The sequence below is a fragment of the Lissotriton vulgaris genome, chromosome 1_1 (assembly GCF_964263255.1).
Source record: "Lissotriton vulgaris chromosome 1_1, aLisVul1.2, whole genome shotgun sequence".
Taxonomy (NCBI): Eukaryota; Metazoa; Chordata; class Amphibia; order Caudata; family Salamandridae; genus Lissotriton; species Lissotriton vulgaris.
The window spans coordinates 1559414593-1559440196 of NC_141685.1; the positions used below are offsets into that span (position 1 = coordinate 1559414593).

Sequence of the window (25604 nt, forward strand, 5' to 3'; positions counted from 1 at the left end):
GGGCGTGTACCCTCCCCTGGTACGCCTACTGGGCGTGGCCATCAGTGTAGGTGTTTAGGACAACCCCTCCTGGGCGGGAAAAGGCGCGCCCCGGCTACGCCGCTTTGGGCATACCAGCCGAGACGCCCCCCGCCCAAAATGGTTTCCCGGGAGGATCGGGGCACCCAACCATACGTTCGGGGGGACCGAGTGGTCGCCCCTTTCCATATGGCCGGGATGCCCGTCACCCCCTCCCAACACAATCCCCACGGATGGGAAGTCAGTCGCAGTTCTGAACTTTTGGAAGGCAGGAGGGAGTCACCCTCCCGGCCGTATTTATTAAAATATGAAACAAAATTTAAAACATTAAATAAAAGTTTCATAATCATGTACAATTTTCATTTATTACATTTCGATGAAGACATGTTCTTTGGCTAACCTTAACAAATCTCTAATACAAAGGTTTCCTAGCCGAGTCTAACATCCTGCAAATGCATACATTCTAAATTAAAATTGTACATCCTAGCATTAAGGGCCAACGGCAAGGTCTTAACCGGTGTCAGATCCCTACTACCAAAAACTCTCGCCCTCACGGTGTGAGTGGCGGCCGCGCAGAGGACTGTACCCTCCTTGCCAACTCTAATTTCCCTTGTCTTGTTGGGGGCCCCCCTTTCCGCTCGACGCCATCTTAAAGGTCGTCCGAGCTCCCGTGTGAGGTATCTGTAGGAAGGACAGCATGGACTCCCCCCCCCATCCCCACACTCTCTATCATATCCGCCGTCGCGGATAACCGGGCCCCGGGAAATTCGTAGGAGGGGCATATAGCCACCTCCTCCCCTGGAAGGGGCCTATTGCCGTCTCCCCTTAGGCGACCCATCCTTAGTGGGTGCCGCATCCCAGTGGGAGGGGCCAATGGCCGCCTCTCCCCAGGCGCTCCCATCCATAGTGGGTGGCGCCCCCCTCTAGGGACCTTGAAATTACTGCTCACCGATCATGACTTTACCGCCACAGGCCGGATAGTTGACCGGCTATCCAGCCCCCCCCAAACTCCTCCTAAAGGTCATGCTTCCTCAAACCCCTTAGCCATGCTATGAAGTCTCCTATGAGTAAAACATTCCCCTCCCGGGACAGGTGAACCCCATCATTCAGATACATGCGATCACCCCGAATACACCCAGGAGGAATGCAATGCAACTGCGCGGAGCGAAACAATCTACCAATTTTGTTGTTAACCTTCTTCACCGAATGGTTCAGTGCTAACACTGAAAGGCCCCCCCGCCATACCTTCCTGGGGATCATGTGGGACCAGGCAATCGTGCACCCCGGGATTCTTTTTGCCAACCAGCTACCGGCAGACAAAACTTGCTAGAGTAATACCTGTCTACCCAGTGTCACCAAGTCATTGCCCCCCAGCTGTACTATGACTACAGATGGCGGTGACCTCTGCCGCCTTAAGAGACCCTCAACAAAAGATTCAATTTGGTCAATACAGAGCCCGCCCCTTCCATGGAAGGCCACTCTGTACCCGTATTCCCCAGCTGCGCGAGTCGCGTCACATGCTTTGAATACGTCCCCGGCCCGCCTCATGTATGAGTGGACTACGACCCAAACCACTCTCTCCTCAGACGGTGATCCATGACCGCTGGTCCCCTGGTACTGGGTCGACTGCAAATTCCGCCCCGCATGACATGCTCGCGAAACTGTTAATCAAACAGAAGACAAGAAGCGTGAGTGCATGTCACTTGACTTCACAACATGTGCAATCGCACATACCTTTTGAAGCAATTCGAGGACCATCAGCCCAACTGTTTCACTTCCTCTGCACTCTGACCCCTGGCTGTAGCCTCAGTAGCAGCCCCTATCCTAAAGGAGTGGGTCCCAAAATCGCACGGGTCCATGCCCGCCGCAGCGATTGTCAGTGCTAGCACCCTCTGGAACTGAAACCTCGTCAGAGGGGTGCCATCGATGTGCCTCAGCAAACTCCCCCCCATGTATCCGCCCTCAGTGCCAAGTATTCCTCTATACACATTATCGGGCACGTGGGGGACCCTCGCACGCGCTGGACAACAACACTGTTTCCCATAGCTCCCTGGTCAGTCTTGGACCTAGCTATTACCATCGAATCACCCCTAATTAGGATGTGATCCCTGCACAAGCCTCCCTCCACATCATTCTTATTCCTTGCGACCAGTTCGCTCACCCGCATAGCCCCATGGAACGCTAATGCGAAAGCTGCCCGGAACAGAACTGCTTCGAATTGGGAGGAGCATGTCTCATCTAGTTTCGCCATGAGTAGGGACAATTTTTCTAAGCCAATCGGGCGCCTCTCGTCTTGCTTGCGACCCTCGAGGCGCTGCCAGCCGCGAAGGGCTTTTTTCGCCAAAAAGGAACCTGTTGGGTCTTTGATGCCATGCACCTGCGCCATGAATGAGATGGCCGCCCTGTGTCTATTGGCCGATGCCGCTGATCGGCCTTCCCTGTGCATTGCTACCAGGAACCCTAGGAAGGAATCCTCCTGACCCCAGTTCTGATTCCCTGTCGGACCCAAAAATGCACAATAGGAACGAAACGCTCCTTCGTATGCCTTCCTCGTCCTGGGGGCTAAGCTTGCTGCCACGAGGTCTTGTAATCCGGGGCACCGATTAGCCAGAGTGCTTCGGGGAATGGTGCCGCCGCTAGGTCCGCTGTAGGTAGATAACCCCTGAACGCCTGCATATGTGAACGAGAGAGTGCATCAGCCGCATGATTCAGTACACCTGGCACATGTTTCGCCCTGAACTGTACATTCAGCCTCATGCAAAGCAGCACAACTTTCTTCAACAATCTCAAGATCCATTTGCAGCGTGCTGCCTGATTGTTAATGCATTCGACAACAGTCATATTATCCGACCAAAATACCACATAGCGGTCTCTGAACTCGTCCGGCCATGCCATCAGAGCAACAAAAATAGGGAATAGCTCAAGGAACCCTATGTTACCTGTGAGACCGCTGGTGTGCCACCACGACGGCCATGTTTGCGCCGACCATCGATTACCAAAGATGGCGCCAAATCCCACGCTCTCCGCTGAGTCAGTCCACAAACCCAGCTCGTCCGAAGACGCTGGCGGCTTGTTCCACACTACTCCACCGTTGAAGTCCGCCAGAAATGCCAACCAAATGCGAATATCCTGGCGAACCTCTGCCGACAGTCTCGTGCGGTGGTGTCCTTCCTTGAGACCAACCATAGCTTGTGCAATAGAGCGTGAAAAGGGGCGGGCCATTGGTATCACTCTTAAGCTGACCCACTGTTTGCTGCAACTGGTGCAGGGTCACTTTCTCCTTACTAAGGCAAAGTTCCAGGGAAGCCCTAAATTTAGCTACCTTTCCTAGTGGCAAACGGAAACATCCCTCCACAGAATCGAGCTCAATTCCCAGAAACTCCAGTGAAGTAGATGGTCCAACCGTCTTACCTGATGCCAATGGCACTCCAAACTCCCTCATGAGGATGCAAAAGTCCTGTAGCGCCTGCGCACATTTCGAGTCGCCGGCAGCTCCCAAGAACAGAAATTCATCTAGATAATGCATAACATGCCTATGCCCTGTAGCCTCGGTAAATGCCCACTCTAAAAAACAGCTGAATTTTTCAAAATAGGCACAAGAAATGGAGCAACCCATGGGCATGCATTTATCCATGTAGTAACTCCCTTGGAATGCAAAACCTAGCAAACGCTGATCCTGTGGATGTACCGGGAGCAACCGGAACGCTGATTCAATATCCGATTTCGCCATCAGCGCCCCGGGGCCCAGGCGATTTAACATGGTGACGGCATCATCGAATGATGCGTACCGCACCGAACAAACTTCTGGGTCAATAGCATCGTTTACCGAGAAACCCCTTGGAGCAGACAGATTATGGATCAGCCTAAACTCCCCCGGGTCCTTCTTGGGAACCACCCCCAATGGGGAACAGATGAAACCCGCCACTGGCGGGCGCTGAAAAGGCCCAGCCACTCGGCCTAGCCTCACTTCCTTAGCAATTTTTCTCTCCACCACACCTGGATTATGCTGTGCCAAAAGCTGGTTTTTACAAAAAGGTTCCCCACGAAAATCCCCCGCCGGGATGTGGAAGCCATATAAGAATCCCTTCCTCAACACCCCAGCAGAGACATAATCAGGGTATTTGTTTAACCAAGGAGTCATAGCCATGAGATCAACGGGAGTGGGCAATTGTACACAACGATCCACCTCAGTCCTGCTTGGACCCTCCTTTACCTCCCGACCCGCTATTTTTCAATCTGCATGAACTCTCCGGGTGTGAGGAATTCCCACAACCCGCACACACATGCTTGAACCTACATGTACCTTGCGGTCTGTTACAGTTGCCTCTATTGAAGCCCCAACAGACCCCCCGCTTTCCACCATTCCCGCCGGTTTTCGGCTGGTGATCACCACCGGTGCCTGCTCGAAAGGGGACCGCGGGCTTTTGGCGGGAAACCCCCGACCCATTCCCACCTGGCGAGGATGTCCCTGCAGTCCCAGGCAGGAGCTGTTTATGCCAAGAAATGGAATCGAGGCAATCCCATGTCAGAGAGGAATCATACTCTTTCGCTTTACGAAATTTCATGTCGTAAACTTTCCATTCATCCCCCTCATACATTTCATAAAAATCCATTATACGAGTTTGATAACAAGACAGTTCAGTCAATACCTCGGGCTTACGTTCACCAATAATCGCAGTAAACATTGCAAAGGCCTTCGCCCAATTCGTTATCGTCTCCTCCACCCTAAACTCCGCCATCTTGGCTCGCCAGACGCTCGGGTGCCACAAATCTTTCTGTGTTTTAGCATATTCCATCTCGCGACGGTCAGTCAACAATGAAAACATATTGACATACTTGTCTGCCCATATCAATTCTTTCGTGGCCATCGGGATATGTTGAACCACCCTTTCCCGTCTTGAGGGCAAAGAGCCCTCCCCCGCCACTGGCAAAGCGAGCTTACCCGGTTCGGTCGTTGTTCCCGCCGTTTTCTCACGACCAGCTGCCGGTCCTTCCGGTGTCACCTGTGGGGAAACAAGAGGGAGATTCGCCTTCGCAGCATCTCGCGACTGCCGCAACTGCTGGATTAGTAATTTGGCCTCTTCGGCCGTGTCGCCGGGCGCCGTAGCACCCCCTGCCTTCTTATTGAGCCATGCGGCCAACTGGGTGGCCAATTCAGGAGGCATATCCTCATCGTTAGCGGGCGTAATCACAACCGGAATCGGTTGACCCGCGTCTGGGGTTGGTACTGGGTCATCAGCTGGTATGGCAGGGATGACCGGGGGCACCTCGGGGACAGGGACCTCCCCTGCAACCGCCCTCCTCTTGACCCGTTTCCCTCTACCCTCGGGGACGACTCCCGGCAATGCCGGGCCTATTAGCTTCTTCGGGTTACCAGGCTTGTTCATTGCGGCCAGTTGCTTCTTGACCCCCGCCAAATCACGACCAAGCGCTGGGACTTGTCCGATGCTTCGTTCCATTCTCGCCATTCTGTTCACCAACATGCGAAGCATCTTGTCTGTCTCGGAACCCTTTCCCGCCTTCTTGCCGGACATGGTTTTGATTATTCACTCCGAGTCGATCAACACAGTCTTGGATCCTTCGCTGTAAAGTCACTGAAAGAGAAACACAAGAATTACAAGTTCTCAAAATTGCTCCTTGTTCGGTCGAGGGCTCACGAGCAACGAGTGGGTGCAGCCTTCCAAGCACAGGAACAAGAGGACGCTTCTTCGGATTCCCGCTCTATTTATTCTTCTTCGGGGGGGGGCGTGTACCCTCCCCTGGTACGCCTACTGGGCATGGCCATCGGTGTAGGTGTCTAGGACAACCCCTCCTGGGCGGGAAAAGGCGCGCCCCGGCTACGCCGCTTCGGGCATACCAGCCGAGACACGCCCCCGCCCAAAATGGTTTCCCGGGAGGATCGGGGCACCCAACCATACGTTCGGGGCGACCGAGTGGTCGCCCCTTTCCATTTGTTTTCAGAGCCTAGAGGGCTCCAATGTGTGCAGTATTTATTTCCAGAGCCCGAGAGGACTCCAGCATTTGGTGCAGTTTGGTTCCTAAGGGCCAGTGAGGGCCCATGCCATAGTTTTGCATCTACAGCTGCCCAGGAAGTAGTGGGCAGCTGCACCATTTAGGCGCAGTTCCAGTGAGAGTCCCTGAGAGGGACAGAAGTAGCACAGAGGTGCCGGCCTTCCCCAGCAGCGCAGCCCTTAGTGCCAGCTGCAGCATTTAGGCCCCATGTGATGATTCTCAGCTGCCCTGCAAGTAGTGGGCAGCTGCAACGTTTAGGTTTGTGCAGATGGCGCGCCCCTGACTGGCGCTGCGTTGGCAGCGCGCCCTGACATTCTGGACACAGGGCATTTGAGCCCCTTCTTGGATGGCCAGTTGGCCAGGGGGGCTGGTATATGGATAGGCGCAAGGCCCTAATGTGATTATGTGCTAAAGTGATGAGGTGCTAGGAAATGTATTGTGTATAGTATGTTTTGTGCACCCTGTACCTGATGCCTCTAAAACTGTGGTTTATGATTATGAGGTTGTTTTACCTATATAGGTTTGTGTTAGTGAAAAGGTACTTCACTGTGTGATTTACGCCCCTAATGTGAGTTATTCTTAGGAGGAAGGGTCTAATGTGTTTAGACTAGTGAGAGATTGCATAATGTGTTTATGCTGGTGAGGTTGGCGCAGGATGTAATTTGCGCCTGATGTGACTGTGCATAATGTAAAGTTATGTTACAGGTTGAGGTGGAGTACAGTGATTACCAGTGACTACTGATTGTAGTTTTATGATATATTTTACTTGTATCAATTTATGCTAAGTGTTGATCCTGGCAGTGGCCCACGTGGCCCTGTCCTGTGTAAATAATCCCTTGTGAATATTGCCCGTGCCAGTTGGCACAATGTATATTGTGTGATTACTATCTGAGGTGTTTTGAGAATACAAAGGCTATTTTTATATAACCTTATGTGGAGTTCCGTTTGTAGTGTGCCTGGGATGTTGTTGCTGTGTGCGTGCGCAAATGCTTTACACATTGCCTCCAGGATAAGCCTGACTGTTCGTGCCAAGCTCCCAAGGGGGTGAGCAGGGGTTATCTTTGGCGTGTAACTCCCTTGCCCTGACTAGAGTGGTGGTTTCTGCCTGGCTTTGGCGCAAGCCTTAGCCAACCAGAAATCCCAGTTCTAACATTGGTGGTAGCGGTGAGGATTAGGACTTGTGTTTGCGCAGTACCACAGCGACAACTGGCTACATTACAAAACTCTGCATTTTAGATAGTCACATGTTGGAGATTATTGTTTTTGATTTTGTTTTTCCTCAAGAGTGTCATTTTCAAATGTTGTTCCTGTGCTTTTAGGTTAGTGGCAGAAGAGAGAAAATGACAGGGCGGGACGCTAGTAGGTGGGGAGGTTCCCATAGATAGGGAGTCCCTTGCTGGGTCCAGTACCCAATCCCTGTTCCTGTCCCCAGAGGTATGGGTAGATAGGAGAGAGGGGGTGTGGAGGAGAAAAGGTTAGCTCAGGAGGGTGGTTATCGCCTGAGTGTAGTGTGTGTGTCTGGATTCCCCAGTATGGTGGGAGCCAGTGGTGGCAGCTAAAGTCTGTCCAGTGCGTGAATTCCCATTCCCATTCCCAGTTCCCAGAGTATGGTGCCTGGTGCTCAGTAAGAGGGGTACAGGTTGAGAGTCAAGGGCAGTGAGGAACTGTCTCACCAGTCTGGAGGGGGCGTGTGGATGAGTAGTGTGTTGTACTGGAGGAGTAGGTGTGAGTTTTTTGTTTGATAAGAATTTTGCACGGGAGGTGTACCTCTGGTGGTTTGCGGTAGGTCCTGCAGAGGCCCTGGAGACTAGGTGTGAGTTCTTTGTTTGATAAGAAGCTTGCACAAGAGGTGTACCTCTGGTGTGCTCGAGGTCCTGTAAAGGCACTGGACGAGTGAGTGTGAGTTCTTTGTTTGATAAGAAGCTTGCACAAAAGGTGGACCTCTGGCGGTGTGCTAGAGGTCTTGCAGAGGCATTGGGGAGTGATTCCAACAGGAGTGGCTTGTGTATCTTCTGGTCCTGTTTGGGGGAAGAGGTTCATGTGTAGCCCAGCTAGGTTCCAGTAGAATGGGAAGGGTGTAGGGGTCCACGTCCTGTCTCTGAGGAGAAGGAGTGGGTGGAACCGCGTGTCTCCATGTTCCTGAAACCCTGTCTCAGGGCCTAGAGGGTTCCCTAAGGGAGCGCCAGGTCAGGGGCCTAGGCTGTACTTACAGGTCATTTGAGGAGGATCTTCCTGTGTCTAGAAAACGAGGAGTTTCTATAACCGGAACTCCGGCAGTCCTGGTGTTGGGCAGTACCCCTCCTAAGTGGAGGGTGCAGAAGTCCTGGTTGAGGGGTGAGAGGGGGACAACCAACCCCAGTGGAAAAGCCAGTGGGTCAGGGGCCAGCCAGAAGGGCTGAGCCATCTGTGAGTGACCATGGTGACGCCACTTCTGTTCTGAGAGCCAGGCAGACTGTCACATGACACATTAGTGATGTGTCACCCTCCAGGGGGGCATGCGTGCTCCCCGCGAAGTCCTCGTTCGCTGGGCATTCCCCGAGGAGGGGAGGCCAGGAAGGGCCCATCTGAAAGGAGAGGGAACCTGTGTTTCCCAGAAGGGGTGGTGCCGGCCTCGCCGGGATCCTTAGGATCCCTGGCTGACTATGGTAGTACTACCCTGAGAGCAGGTGCGACCCATCTTAAAGGAGAGGGACCCTGCTCTACAGTGGGAGGGTGCAGAACTCTGGAAGGGGGTATGAGTCCTCACCTCTGACCCCAGTGCATCCGGTGAATGTGGATCCCAGGTGGTAGACCAGTGATGGAGAGAGGTCCTGAACTGGTGGGAGAGTTGTGTTCTGGAGGGTGCTTCCCTGGGAGGGTGCGGAACCCCAGAAGTAGAGGTAGAGTGGGGCATTCTTGCCCTTGACATCTAGTCAGCCTGAGGGTGCGGACCCTAGGTTGAAGAATCAGTGGTAGTTTGGAACTACACTGAGAAGGAGAGTGGAGAATGACTAGTGTGCCAGGGGTTACTGCCCCCCTCTCTGTGGATTGGCCAGGATGAATCCAATGCTGGGCACATTTGTTTTCAGAGCCTAGAGGGCTCCAATGTGCGCAGTATTTATTTCCAGAGCCTAGAGGGCTCCCGCATTTGGCGCAGTTTGGTTCCTAAGGGCCAGTGGGGGCCCATGCCGCAATTCTGCATCCACAGCTGCCCAGCAGGGACAGAAGTGGTATGGAGTTGCCAGGCCTTCCCCAGTAGCGCAGCACTTAGTGCCAGCTGCAGCGTTTAGGTCCTATGTGATGATTCTCAGCTGCCCTGCAAGTAGTGGGCAGCTGCAACGTTTAGGTTTGCGCAGATGGTGTGCCCCTGACTGGCGCTGCGTTGGCAGCGCGCCCTGACATTCTGGACACAGGGAATTTGAGCCCCTTCTTGGATGGCCAGTTGGCCAGGGGTGCTGATATATGGATAGGGGAGAGGGTACAAAAGGGGGTGGTGATGGACGGAGCATCTGAATCAATCAAACACTCACACCCAGTCAAAAGATCTGGGTTTAATCCATCACCGTTCTTTAGCCCACTCTGCCACCCCAGTTCAGACATGGCTATATGCAAATCAGTCTGACCCTGTGCCTCATGGGAACAGTCCAGCCCGAACTGCCAAGCCATGTGTTCCCTGGACCGGAAACAAGCTTCCGAGGACTGGTTTCTGGCATTCCAGCCGTCTTCAACCCGGCTCGCTTGAATCCAGTGGCAAAGTGAGCAAGGGACTCACGTCTGAGCATACCCTGCCACACTTATGGTGGCCAAAAGCGGTACAAAAGGGGGTGGTGATGGACGGAGCATCTGAATCAATCAAACACTCACACCCAGTCAAAAGATCTGGGTTTAATCCATCACCGTTCTTTAGCCCAAACAGTCCAGCCCGAACTGCCAAGCCATGTCTTCCCTGGACCGGAAACAAGCTTCCGAGGACCGGTTTCTGGCATTCCAGCCGTCTTCAGCCCGGCTTGCTTGAATCCAGTGGCAAAGTGAGCAAGGAACTCACGTCTGAGCATATCCTGCCACCCGCATAAAAGGAACAATTGAACTAAACAAGTCTAGCTTGTTTCCAGATAACAAACTGGGCCATGCCTCCAAAATGTTGAGACAACACCCTTCTAGCATCACCTGCTGCACCACAGGCCACATCAATCTGTAGCTCATCACTCTCAACTGGAGAGTTACCCATTGAACTAAAAACCTTGTGCATTACAAGACTGATGACCTGATCAATCACAATCAGCAAACTATATGCCAATAACAAATGGTCCATTGCTAGGGAAACGAATTGAAAAGACAATAACACAGCATGCCACAAGAACTCCTCCCCATATGCATTCACCTCTGGTTCTGGATATTATTGACTGCTGTTTCCAGCCCTTGCTCAGGTCTTTCCAATCGAAATGTCGTCCATATTAGTGTAACAGGAATCATGCTACCCAGAATTGTGCCTTCACAGTTGTGCTGCTCCGTTGCGACCTCTCACCAATCAAATGCACAGCCAATTCTAACCCCAGGATGAAAGTCATGGAAGTATGCCCAATCGGAGTGACAGGCTACAATGTGAATCAAGGATCCAACACAGTATTCGAGGATCCCACAGTTTCAAGATTCACTGCATGATTCGAAAATCGTGGGATTCAAGGATCTACTGCTGGATTTGAGGATCCAGCAGTCTATAAAAGCCACACTCAGGGCATGGCCAGGCGCTTGGCTTTCTTCTCTGTCGATGAGAGGAAGACTCTGCTTGAGCTGTGCTCTTCTCCTGTGTTCCTCTCTCCAGCTGAGACAATATTCAGGTCAGATGCTGATATCATCTTTTTAGAGGTTTTCTGCTTGCTGCAAATCTTGGAACTTCCTTTGTAGCGACATTCCAAAACAATTTCATGCATCTTTTGAACTCTTGAGAGAATTTTCTTGCATTAGTCGTACTCTTTGCCCTCTTCCAGCACTGTTTTACGAGGCCTCGGGATAGTAATAGTAGCTAGGGAGAGTTGCATTTATTCTTTTGGCTTGTTAAATTTACTCTTTGAATCTTCAAATGGCCCTTGCGCCTGCATGATGGATCTCTACCTTTCCTTCTAAGTCGTGCTGCAACAACTGTCTCTTAGGCCTTTGCAGAGTTATTTACATATCCTGAGTGAACCCTTGTTTCTGTTCTGTACCTCAAGTTGTGGAGTTTTACCAACTGTATTTAGCACATAGGAAAAGGACCAGTCTCACAGCAGAGCCCTTGGCTCTAGTAAAATAAGAGTACAGTGCCATGTACATGTTGAATGTTTACTTAAATGCACCTGTTGTTATATGGATGGTAATTTTTATTTTCTGAACAATATTAGCATTCATGTGAAATTCACATAAAAGAAAAAACTTCAGACAACTGAAATTGATGGGAAAGCAAAGACTAAGAGTGTATTTTTGTTCTAATTAGTGAAAAAGAGCCATCACTTGTGAGAAACTATAAAGCACCCAAGAGAGACTCCATTTATAGAAATGATCTGTGCGACTAGAACGCAATGACATCTCTTGTGTGCCTTCTTTCATATCCATATTCCCTTCCCTCATCATACCCTTCAATATCGAGTATAGTCCTGGACATATTCAGCAATGTTGATGGTGAAGGACAATGGTGGGTTCCATGTCTCACCATCAACAACTTTGAATCTACAGATGAGTTTTAATGGGACTCTAACAAGAAGATTTCCCCCAAATCAGCTTCCTCTCTTAAAAACAGATGTGTTTCTACCCTACAAGAGGTACTGAATAAATGCTAATTACAAGCTGGATTGCCATTAGCATGTATTCAGTACCGCTTGCAAGGTAGACTTCAACAGCGTAACAGCCTTCCTCCTTATCAGCCAGTCACTTGCCATCAATACCATCAATCACCAACTATTTCTCCAAAGCCTAAGTGACACTGGAATCCAGGGTACCATTCTTATTTGGATTTAATGTGCATGCGAGAAAAGGTCCAAATCATAACCCTTTCTCCTTTCTGTGCACCATTCTTCACCAACCTGGAAATGTGTTCCCCAAGGCTTACTCTAAGAGCTCATCAACTCTTTCATGTTTACTTGCTACAACTATGCTGATCACAAATACATCCTCCTCAAGCTGGAACGTCCATCAGGTCTGGAGAGGTTAGGACTCAGCCAATGTCTAAGGGTTTTAGGTACCTGGATCCTACCGAACCACATGGAGCTCAGCCCTTCAAAAATGGACATCCTCACTTGTGAATTGTACCAAAGGTATGACCAAAACACCAGGGGCGACCCTTAACACTCTAAATAAATAAAGAAGTTAGGTATGATCCTGGACTTCAGACTCTCACTTTACTTCATAGTAACCAAGTGACCAAAAGTGCATTCTTCACTAGGGGAATTCTATGCAGGATCATCCCCCATCTGGGACTTTCCCACAGGGTCCTGGTCTAAAGTGACCTAGGAGTTTAGTTAGAGTTTGCATACACGGTACTCTGCCACAAATGTGGCGAAGTACCCTGTTCACCAACGTTTTGGTTCATTCACTCTATTTAGAGCTGGCCAAACCATCATGACCCTGCCAGTTGAAACACCACTAGTCCTGCCGGTGGTAATTTTAAATTGATGGCCCAGGGCCATCAGCCCATCAGCCAATCAATCTTAGCGTCTTAGCTCATCCACCCTAATTTGTATCAGTGTTCTGCCATACAGTTTTTTGTTTAAACAACCAGGAAAGTCCTTGCAGTCCAACACTGAAAAAAATTAAAATGACCCCTACACCCTAAGAGAAAACTCCCTGAGTATCAGGGTGATTCATTTTTTGTTCTTTCAAACATAAAATCCCATGGTGGTGACTCCTCTAAAGATCTATAGATCTCTGCCCAGAAGGCAGATATCTCTAAATATGGTGTGCTGTAGCCTGCCACTGCAAAAACAACAGTTGATGGACAGAATGTAGAACAATGTCATACATTCACCCCAGTACAGAGATCTGGGCCTGAATCCATCGTTTTTTTGCACTCCACACCACCCCAGTTCAGACATGGCCATATGCAAAACAGCCTTGACCCTGTGCCTCATGGGAACAGTCCAAGTCACTGCAGCAGAGTACATGCTCCCACTGCCCTGAAGGAATCAGGACAGTTCTGCAATCCCTAAACAACCCCTGAAGTATTAGTATCGCTCAATTATGCAAATAACGACCATACTGAGCTCTCACAACTCCACAGCAAATTATAACATATCCATTATGCTGCAGATCCTGACAAGACACAACCACATCATCTCTTACCTCAAGGCATTGCACGTGTTCAAGGATATAATTCAAAGCCTACACATCACCTGCAGGGGGGGTTCACCGGAATGGACACATGTTTTACGAACATAACGCAGTTTCAGATGCTAAATGAGGAACCACAGAGCCAGAATTCCTCCACTTTTAATCACACCCTCTTTTTAAAAAATCACAATGAGACTGGCCATCATTCTCTGTGAAGACATATAGGGCCAGATGCATCAAAGGGATTCACCCATTCTGTGTCAATGGGAAAATGTGTTCATACATATGGCCCATAATCTCTGGAACACACTCATGAACAAAACAATCATGCAGTGTTCCACTATAACAGGCCACCATACCTGGACCCCACTTCCAGTCACCATGCACAACACCCTGACATGTGCATCCACAAGCAATACAGCAGCTAACTCCATTGCAGCGATATATAACAAATTGAGCCATTCATTTCTCTTCCACTCGGAAAGCACTTTGGGCTTTGAAAGGGGTAGGAAAACCCTATGTAAATTCCAAAACAGTACAGTACATTCGCACTCTCCTCATAGCCTTGTCTTTTGCAAATTCTAAGGTTGACTGCCCAATATGATAATACTGAAACCTCAGTGACCCTCAACACCTAAATGTTCCTTTTATTCAGTTTCTTGATATTTGTGATAGGCTTTTGCGCCAAGACATGACTCTCACCACGCAAGCACCATCCTCTTGCCAAGCTTGCAGCTGTATGAACTGTTAGTGATGCTACCCTCAGCAATCAGCCCTAGACTGGCATGTCCAGTGCCATAACTGAACAGGCAGATGGTGACACTGCTGGAGCTGACCGACAAACATCTGATGTTGCCACAACACCAAGATCACAACCCGCCGGACAAATCACAGGGGCTGCCGGATCACCAGGCATCTTACCTGCTCTAACCATCTGAGGATTTCCCTACTCTCCGAAGCCAAACAATTTCTCCACTCACAACATACTACCTTCTACCTAAAATATTTCAAGAAGCTGCCAAACCCTCAAAGTCCGGCCAACTCGTTGCTAGCAGGAAGACGAAGTTACAGGATTCTGACAGAAGAAAACTGCATTTGAAACATGACATATGAAAGAGAACCAAGACATAGGTCACTGTAATTGTAAAAACGACACTCACAGCACAAAATGTAAGTTCTAAAAAAGAGGCTGAATGGTAGCTTTTCAGTTTTCAAGAACTCATTTGGACTATGTTATTACAGTCAGAAACTATGCCCTTAACACCAATCAATTAAATAAATTGCTTCAACGTATCATTCGACAAAAACGTTTTGCTTATTGTGTTTTATGTCACAAAACTAAAAGTGTAGGTAAACTGCCTACTAACCTCACAGTGCTGTAAAGATGAATTTTAGTCTTTGTGAAGGAAGGAAAATCATTAGTGATCATTAGCTGGCTCTGTAGCCAATGGGCATGCAGTTTATTGGTATTGGTCAAAGAGCTGTTTACAAGTAAGCATAAGAAGGCATATCATTTTCAACCGTAGCACAAAACAACTCTTTAACACAGCAGAATTATCCAAGAAACATAAGTCTACAAGTTCACGTACCTGAATTTCCGGGTGTCCATTTACGTACACTGTGTTGTTGTTGACCATTTCCACTATGGCAACACCAAGGTTACACCGGATTCCAAAAGAAATGCAAAATCCTAAGCCGCTCATGATGGCAATGATATAACGTTTCGGCACCCCGCAGCAGTAGCAGTCGAAGAGTGGTGGTTTGGGTTTGGGGGCTTGCACCGGCCTCCCTTCTTCGTTTAGTTCAATGTTATCATCTTCCACATTGGTTCCATCAATTTTCCTAATTAAGAATTTAGAGAGTTTCTGGTCAAAATCAACATCTAGCTGCCTTTGAATTGAGTGAGTTAAGCAATTATACATTTATTGCATGACCATTTTGGTAGGGCAGACAACAGCTGCAACATGAAAAGGACAGAGTATTTTAAGTTCAAGAAAAGGTATTTAAGTAAAGCATAGGCAACACAGGAGGAAATGGAACAATCTGAATAGTACACGGCAATACAGTTTGTTAATATTGTATAAAATAGACAACACATTTCTTTAATACACATATTGTAGGAGTGGTATACGCCTTACTGAAAGTTACAGGCTGCACAAACGAGAATCAGATATACCAAGGTCAGTAAATGGCATGTTTTTCCAAGAATGACAGCTGTAATTAGCTTCTTAGAGCTGAATTGTAAAACCTTCCGTACTTGCCTATAACAGAAAAGTTGATTTTGTCTTCAGATGGCTGAAACTTAGAAATTTGAAATGAGTGGGGAAATAATCCATATGCCCTGTAAAGCCAGTACACTGGGATATAACATGTCAGTACTTTAAATACAGAGAACAGTAAAGCGCTGTTCTGGACCTATTTTGGATACCTAGGATCAGATTAGGGGATCATGCTGAAAGCCCTAAGGGAATGCTATTTTTACGTTTCCTTTTAATTTTAAATAGATGTGGGAAACTCGAGTAAAGCTTTTTGAAAAGCAAAGATATTAATAAGAGAAAAGTTTCTCAAGCAACCTCTCTCATCATGAATCAGCCATGAACAGCAACAGCTCAGAGAAACAGAGGTAAGGCGGTGACTGGTGAACGCCTTTGGGCCAATTTGCTTGATTGCTCTAACAGAACCAGCAAAATATTTTTGATCAAGCAAGATGTACCAATAAACTCATGCATTGTGTGGTGAATTGAAATAGAATATTTGGGAGATGGGGCCAAATGGTATTTCTGATCAAATTTTCCTAGTAAGCACTTTGTAAAGAAATAGAGAAGTTACAGAAATCTAAGGTAAAGCATATTAGGTTTCCTGAGTAGTGGTTGTTTGATCAGTGACGGTGACCGACAGAGCCCAGGGGAGAGAGGCCATGGAAATATTGAGATGTAGCTACAAAATCTAGAGCTGGGCTGTTGAAGACCATTAGGGAAATACTAGAAAGTGTGCAGATTACATGGGATTCACTGAATCATTTTTGTGCAGTTGCACTTGTGAGGCAACCAATATGAATGACCACATACCACCTCTTAATGACTACCGTAAGGATAAATGTGTAGGTATTTCAATACTGCTCAATTTCATTATTGTGCCCCTACTGAAAATGAGAAATATATGAAGAAATATTATGAGTTAATGGTCACACTGTGAAGCTGGTGCCCAGTTTAGCACCACTGAGTCATTAGAGCAGGATCGTGTTAGTTGCCACTATCACTTGACATTAAAAATGAAAATCCTTCGGAACAAGAGGAAGACCACGGAATAAAGTCAGAAGTAAGGACAGTATACAAGAAACTCTGATGGAATGCAAATGACAGGCTGTCAAATTAAATTCTACTTGGAAAGCTGATGAAATCCACAGCTTTGTTCAGAGCAACAAGGAGAGTGCAAAGATGAAAGCCACATTCATTGTAAGACAAAGAGATACTGTAACATCTTGCCATACATTGTGCAGAGTCCCTAGGAACCTCTATGGCATCTGTACGAAGGAGGATGAGTGCATCTTACACTTGTTATGTGCATACTGTGAAAAAAGATAGGTGGGGACAAGCCATGCATGTGTTCCATGTATTTGTCCAGCAAAAGGTGGTAAGGGTCAGCTCAGTGTGGAAAAGTTAAGGCATACTGGTCAAGGTCGGCTAAGAACCAAAACAAACCCAGCAAACATTTTCCAACAAGCTCTACATTGCACTATTTGGATGAACATAGAAAGGGAAACCAACTATCTCAACAGATTTTGAAAGGACCTTCCCTTTCACTAACAAAGACATTTTTTTAACTAAAGATCTATTGGCTAAAAAGCTACTTGATTTACAGGCATCTCTGAAGGTAGTAGTGTCATGAGAGTTAGCAATGATGGACCCCCCTATGGCTTCTGATGGACTCCGTTGAACTGTGTCATAAGTGTTAGAGCATAATGAAATGAGTACAGGTTTAGTGTTGAGTTTGCAGTTATATGCAGAAGAATAAAGATGTTATAGTAAGCTCCATATGTGACATAGTCATTGGCAAGTTCCCAGGCTGGAAAGACGCTACAAAAGTGACAAACAAAACTCTAGAAAGATGGCATAGCCAAAGGAGAATAGTATTTTGAGGGCGGTACAAGTCACCTCAGGTGGACACCTATTCTTAATGTATGTGCCTTCTGTGCTCAACAGTGCTAAGGTTAAAAGGGTGCTACGTCATAGCCCATCTTAGGTGCCATACTTCATCCTTGGGTACGCTCAGCACCATTGATTTTTAGTAGCTCATAGGTGATGGAATTCAATTTGGTCTCCTCATATGATTTCTCTGAAATTCAATCAAATGGTGAACTTATCATAGTTTGCCCGGTATCTAGAAGCAATATTTCACAGAAGCATCCAGGTGCCTATGAGGAAAAACTGAACACAAAGCAGACAGCTGTATTTGCCATAAAAGAGACAGTGCCCATCTCAAACAGTGTGCCACCAGGAGTAAATAAGTATATTGGTTCCTATTACACCATTTTAAACTTTTAAAAATATAGCACTACATCCCAAGGGCAAATAATAAACAATTGTCCACACCAGTTAATTTTAAAAGTCGTAAAACTAATTATTATTATTGATGCCTTACAAGTCAGTAGGCAATAAAAAAAATCTAAATGTATATATATATATGTCTTATGGGGAGTTATAGCCAGGCCAGGGTCTGGACCACAAAGAGGCAGGAATTGAAATGGTGAGTTAGCATTACAACATTGCTCAAATTTACAGTTATATTAGAATTTGGTGGACTAATTCATTGATATCCTTTCAGCAAGCGCCAACTGCAGGTGAAGGGAGTATGAAAAACAAAAAGTTATGGGTGGAATACTTGAATTGATTTCTCCCACTGGTAATTACCCACAGCTACTTCCAGTGTTTTATTGAGGTCCAATAGTGTCAGATACCTGGAACTCTCTGCAGCATTTGACACTGTCTCACACCGCACCCTCATCAGGCACCTGCATGAGATTGCCATATAAGGACCTACTTTCTGCTGGATCTGCTGCTTCTTAACTGATAGAACACAAGCTGTCAGCCTAGCACCTTACTCCTCAGAAGCCAACAAACTCATCTGCGGAGTGCCTCATGATTCATCTCTCTGCCCCACCCTCTCCAAATCAAACTTGAAATCTCATGCTAAAATCAACCCAGCACACAACATAAATAACCTCTCCTACTCCGGCAACAAACACCTCATACTCTTCCTCCCAGACAAACCCCAGCACAATAAACAAGTTCACCCTCCTGCATGACCGAAGTCGTTAACTGGATGGAAGACAAATGTCTCAAGTTAACCACTGACAAGACAAAAGTAGTGATCTTTGACAAGAACACTTTCCCATGGGACTCGAATTGCTGGCCAGCCAAACTCTGACCCACTCCTAGCACCCACGCCAGATACCTCGGAATAAGGAACAGCTACCTTGACATGTCTGCACAAGTCAATACAGTCACTGCATCCTGCTTCCACACCTTAAAGATGCTGAGGCAAGTATGCAAATGGCTCCCAAGCAATACCAGAAAAAACGTCACTCATGCCTTAGTCACCAGCAAGTTGGACTATGGGAACACCCTCCATGACGCGATCACCGAGCAACTTGCCAGAAGACAGCAACACATCCAGAACTCGCCAGCCAGACTCGTCGTCAACCTCCTACACAGAACTCATATCGCAACACACCTCAGGGAATTCCACTGACTCCCAATAAACAATCGTCCTCATTTCAAACTCCTTACACACATTCAAGACACTACACAACTTAGGCCCCCCCTCACTCAACAGTCCCATCTCCTTTCACCAACCTTCCAGACACCTCTGCTCTGCAGGACTCCACACAATGCACACATACACAGAACCAGGTATGGTAGAAGGGCATTCCCTTATGTTGCTCCTAAAGTGTGGAATGACCTCGCACCAATTCACATCAGAGCATCCTCTTTTCTTCTTGAGAGCCACAAGAAGCTGAATATCGTGCTTTTTAATTAACCAACCTGCTGTAGGCGAGACTAGGAACACATATCTGCACAAAGCCAGGATACACTCACTGATCATTGAGCACTTTACAAATACACAAAACATATTTTGAGGTGGGATTCACATGTGCTCCCAGGGCAGCAACTTGGGCCGAGGACTTCATATGGGGATGAACATGCTCATATCGCCACAATATCATCTTTGGGTTAGCTTCTACATATTACTAAATTCCAGTAATGGCTTTTTCTTATTTTGAATAAAAGTCTCAAATTAGTAGTAAAGATGTCTTGCACTTAAAAATAAGCAATAACGTTTTCTTCAGTTCTTCATTTCCTAGACTTTGTTGCCTAGGTGTTTCTACAAGACATATCATAAGATCACTACATCTATCCACCCCCAAACTCTTGGTCCATATCGTGTTCCGAAAACACATTCCCCCAGGGATTGCTGCTATCAGACTCAGGGCTTCAACGAGCTTTAGAGAGGGGCTCCTCAATTGATAATCTGTGCCCTAAAACAATATGTTTTTCAGCCCCGCCTCCACTCCCGCCCCCACCAATGGAAGGGCTGTGACTCTGGTAATACCACTCACCTCTCTCTCAGTGGTGACTCTTGGCAATGCATGGTAACCAACTAGATGCAGGGCAGAAAAATCATCTAGGGCTGAAATTGACAAACCGGCATTGTATGCAGAATATCTGCTCTTCTACTGAATCTTCATATTCCTGAAAGGGACAGTTGATATTTCCCTTAATGGAGAGTGGAGCTCACCAAAAGATATATATTGTCCACTACCCAAAAACCCATGTATTGGAATAAACAAATAAACATCAACAATAATAGAAAAGGTAAATGCACTTGTCAGCATTTTCAGAAAATATTCTCACACGATAAATGTTAAGGTTCATCCATTCTAAGGAGAAATAAAACGTGTATTATGTCCTAGAACTGCAACCAACTATTTCAAAATTAATTATTGGATAATTCTACATATTCTAAGGAATCCATAATTGAGCCCCTGACTACTTATATTCTTGGTTTACAGCTCAAGAAAACTTACAAACACCTCAATTTGTTTCATAACAATTTGCCGAAGTTCATCCTTGTGCTACATCACATTTTCCAAAGCTCACATTTGGGCTGTGGTGTATTAATACAGAGAAACGTCAAACAGGATCGCAGGTGTAGAACCAGATATTAATGATCACATACGTCAAAACTTTGCACCAGGGTTGCATCACAAAAGTTACTCAAAAAAGTATTGATTTTGGGAGCATTTCCAGCTTAAAGATGTGTTGTGCTAAAAAGTAGCACCAAAAAAATGCAATACATTGCGTCAAGAGTGCTTACCATGAGTGGTAGAACAGCTTTGCCATACAACTGCCCATTTTTTTAGACAATTCCCTATCTACTAACAATGGTAGACAGGGATTTGTGACAACAATGTACCAGTTCTCAATGCTGAAGGAAGCCGTAATGTTACAGAAAAGTTTTGCTTTTCTCAAAACTTTTCTAACTTTCCATATGTGCTATACACATACAAAGTTAGTGTTAAATAATATCAAATCATAGTATTTTGAACTGGAAAGGTCTCATTCTAATACAAAAACTATGCTTGACAACACCCGTACACCATTGCACTTTAGTGTTAGTGTGTCTATATTGGTGCAAGTCTTTATTATGTGCGCCAGCGCAGAGAGAGAGGAAAGTAGTGCCACATCTTAGTGGATAGGGTGCTGTTCTGCTCTCTCTCAGTCACATATCTCTGTGCAGAACCTCGCCATGCAGCAAATTTGGTGCTATGCTGCATTGTGTGAAACCATAATAAATTTGGCCCTTAGACTTTGAGTTCCTTAATATGATTGGGCTTAGATTGCGTTGCTCTATACGGTTACCAAACCCAGGTGTCATACTTTAAGAAACTCTTGTAGCAGAATAACTAGCGTACAACTCAGATTCGATAATAGAAAAAAATTGTGCGAGGGCCGGAACCAAAATTTAGCAAAAATATTGATTTAGCAATTCAACATACAGGACTAAATCCAAATGTAGGTGGAGCTTCTAGTTACTGGTGTATATTTGTAAAGGTTGACAGTTCTTTTGTGGTTACTTCACAAAGAAATGAACATGTTATTGGTGCAGTTGAACTTGGGTAGTTATTCCTCTATATGTTATTAGTGTCGGGATGTTAATAGGTATGGGCCAGATGTACTAATGTTAGATTTGCAAAAAGTGGTCACTTACTGTGCGCCAACTTTTTGCAAATCCAATGAGATTTTGCAAACCAACCTATTAGGGCTGTTCACAAAATCAGCATTTGGAGTAGTTCACAATCCAACCTACCTCATGAATATTAAGGATAATTACGATTGAATGCCATCACAGTGATTTAGCCTGCTAGGGTCAGCGGACCATGGTGTCTGTGATCACATTTGAATTCAAGTTGACCACTGCCTGCTCCACAAATCAACTTTTTTTTATCATTCACAAAGCGGAAGTTGCCCTAAATGAACCCCTTGCCCTTTGTGAATGTGTTATCAACTCATTTGAGGAGTCAGTAACTATTCAATGGTTTGCAACTGAAATTCAGTTGCAAACCATTCATACATTGTGTTGCAAATCACCCTAAATGATGCTCTTCTAAATTGCATTTCATCATGCATTTCTAAACCTATTTTGTGATTTAGTAACCATTTACCAAATCACAAAAAGGATTAGTGGATTGTAAAAAGCCATTCAGCAGTCGCAAGCCCTGTAATTGGAACCGCTGAATAGCTTAGTATATCTGGCCCCAAGTGTTTAGGTATCCACATGTTCTAAACCAGGGGGCGTACACACAGTATGATGCCTGCCTCATTTGATGATGGCATCCCTATTTCTAAAGATGGAACAAACCCATTATTTGTTTTATTTTTTGCTCGATGTTTTAAGGGTGGAGATCTTTAAGTATACAAAAAGAGGGACAAAGGGCGAATAAAGGTCTAGCATACATGCCCCCAGTGATGCAGGTACATTAAAAGGTATGCAGTTCCTAAAGAAAAGGAGAGGTCGTAACTGTCTCATGTATCAAGTCAGGGGATCTGACCCATCAGGAGCAAGAGCACTCACACACCCCAAAGGGTGTCATGTTTAATCATCGGGCAGCCCCTCGTAGGGCTGGTGCTGCAATGCCCAACCGGCCATGCAAGGGGTCTCGTTCCCGGAGTTATTTTGATGCTGCTGAAGTGAAGTGTGATGTGCTGTGTGATGGCGTTGTTAGGAGTGGACTGGTGTGTAGTAAATATACAAGTAACTAGAGATAATCCAGGAAATACATTGTAATGTTTGGATCACTCTGCCCCTCCACCCCTTCCAGCACCCCAAGAATTCTCACATTATTGTGCCTCGCCCTTCCTTCCTGGTCCTCTAACGGTGCCCCCATTATTGACGTTTGCTGGGTCAGCGAGCGGACCTGCTCCTCCTCTGACCACTTAGCTGTGGTCTGAAGCTCGCCAATATCAGTCTCTGCTGTGGCAACTTTCTCATTCAGTTTAGAGAAGTCTGCTCTAATTAGGGTGACTTCGACAGAGACGTAATCTATCTTTGGTTCAAGGGAACCCTTGACGGCTCTAATTGCTGCCATTATCTCGAGTAATGAAGATTCAGTGTCGTCTTTTACCTCTTCCCTGGGGGTCTGACCCAGAGGAACTGTATAATTTTCCATTTGGTTAGTTTGGGCGGAGTTCGCACCCGTAGGCTTCCTCGTTTTTTCTGGAACCCTTCCTGAGGATGGTCCAGCTGCGAAGGGTGCCTTCTACACCTCTCCAAAACACACCTGGTGTGACAGCCAGGAGGACGGCCCCACAGGATACCCACTCCCACCCCCTACGTCTATCCAAGTTCTTCACTATAGAGAGGGTGCATAGAGTCCAGGCACGTCCTCCCTGCCCCGGGAACCTGCCTCGGTGATTATTGCCAGGGTCTTTCATTTCCGCAACAGGGATTCGATCCTCCAAATGGCTAGTGAAAGGCGACTTCCCTCATGGAAATTCAATCATCAGGTTCTTTCTGGACTTTATAGGTGCAGAAACAACAAAGGAGCTTTGACCAAGTTAAAAAAGAACTGAAATATATGATGCTCTTCCCGGCCCACCTCAAAGTCTTAGAGGAAGGTAAATCATGGTTTTTTGCATCTCCAGACAAAGCTTGGCAATGGTTTGAGGGGTGGCATACAGCCGGAAAGAGAGGAGACCGGGGCCCTTGTCGAAGTCCTGAGAAGTCGAATAAGAGGAAAGATCTACCACCAGGACGGGGGCCCGGCTCATCATCGCAGGGACCTGAGGCACTGACGGGAGGCGACGACACTCCGAGTGGGTGAAGTAAGTTTGGTTGCTGGGAAGGATCTGGGCCTGTATGCAGCAGGGTCAGAGACTTAAGACATGCAGCACTGGTGTCCACGAAGGGGCTGCAGCTGGTTGTATGGAGATGTCAAGAACTGTAAATCATGGCGCTCACGATTATTTGTTGCATTGGGTGGCTTGGGGGGAAGGGGCTCGTTTGTTATCTAACTTGTCTGCAGGTCTGCTTGATTCAACACCCCCCTGCATTTGTTAAACTACTATTGTAATCGATCTTCTGGGATGACAGACGCTCTGCGGGTTGGAGAGTTGGGGTTTCCATAACATTTTCAGCAGGGTAGCAGGGAGGTGGGTGGGAGTTGGGATAGGGGTATTAGATTGTTTAGATATTTTGGACATGTACTACAAGAGTAAAGAACAATGGGTAGCATGTTTGAACCTTTCCGGCTGGTGTAGATTGGGCACAGGTGATTCCAACAAAAATGGAGAGTTGTAGGCCGGTGCAGTCCTCCCTAAATATTTGGTCCTGTAACGTCAACTGCCTGAATGGGAAATTGAAAAGATCAACTGTATTACTGTTCATCAAACGTCACTCACCTGATGTAGTCCTCATGCAGGAAACACATTTTAGAGGCAACTACTGCAGGGCTCTAGACCGGTTTGGCCACACCCTTAAAGCACACGGAGAATACACCTCGGGGTCCAGGGGTGTGGGAATATTTCTTAAGCGCTCATGCCCCTTTGTGCAGGGTAACATAGGGCATGATGCCTTGGGCAGGTATGTGGTAATGAATGGGGTGTCAGAAGGGTTGAACGTTAAACTATGCTCGGTCTATTCAACTCCGCGGCTGCAATCCAAAGCGTTGGATTCACTGGGCACCTTACTGCTTCAGTTACCGAAAGGTAGATTGATAATGGGAGGGGAAAAATAAAAAATACAAATACAAATTTTAAATACTGATTTTTTTTTTTTTTTTTTTTTAACATCATTTTTATTGCATCACCATTATAAATGTACAGACAATATATTCAGCAAAAAATAAATTAGCATGACATGAACCGATTCGATTGAAGACATTCGATCTTCATCCGGAGGGATCACCCCGCTCTTGACGCGGGTGGCTTCAGTTCCGTTCTGGTCCCGTACTTCTTACATTGTCTGACCGCTTTATTTTGCACATAACCCTGGAATGCTTTTGTGATTTACGCCCCTCCCCCTCCCCCAATTTCGGTACCCCAACATCCCTCCAAACCAGCTTCCCACCCGCCCTCCCCCGTGGTCGCGCTGCGCTTGAGTAACCATGTATTAGTGCCCGGTGTGTTGTAGGAGGAAGCAAACAATCGCTAAGGTGTGTTCTCCTGTATAGTGTTGGGGTCTGCTCCAGCTAGTTCGCTCTCGCCTTCCTGCCCCTCACCGTCCACTTCCCTGAGCGCCTGCACCATCACCTCCCATGCAGTCGCCCTTTCCAGTGCTTTCTCGTCATTCGACCTCCAAGCCATCTGGTACCGTAGGGTACTATCACACGCTGCCCATCTCAGACACTCCCCATACCATCTTTTATACGTGGGCCCCACTCTGGACTTCCAATTTCGTGTGATCTCCCGCTTGGCCAAGATAAGCCCTAAATCTATAAATTTACTTGACATCGTATTTCTAGGTGTATGTGGGAACCAGTGAAGGATGCCAACTGCTTTAGTATACTGGATATCCCTGTCCGTCGCGCCGTTAAGGGCCCGCCCAACTTCCTGCCAATAGTCGCCTAAAGAGGGGCAATCCCATAGCATATGACATAGATCCGCCCCGCTGTATTACATCTGGGACAAGCAGCGTCGGTCGCCCCAAAGTACTGTTGGATTTTCCCGGGCGTGAGGTATGCCCTGTGGATAACATAAAAGTGGATCAATTGGAACCTGGCATTCCTCGAGCTCTTG

General features: G+C 46.9%; 1 protein-coding gene across 1 annotated transcript in view; it reads right to left on the minus strand.

Annotated features, from left to right (window-relative positions):
• Nucleotides 1-25604, minus strand: part of SLC17A8 (solute carrier family 17 member 8) — a 323457-nt gene that overhangs the window by 205516 nt on the left and 92337 nt on the right. The window contains exon 2 of the mRNA XM_086936990.1: nt 14898-15150. Within this exon, the coding sequence (XP_086793116.1) occupies nt 14898-15150 (253 nt within the window). The remainder of the gene's footprint in view (nt 1-14897; nt 15151-25604) is intronic.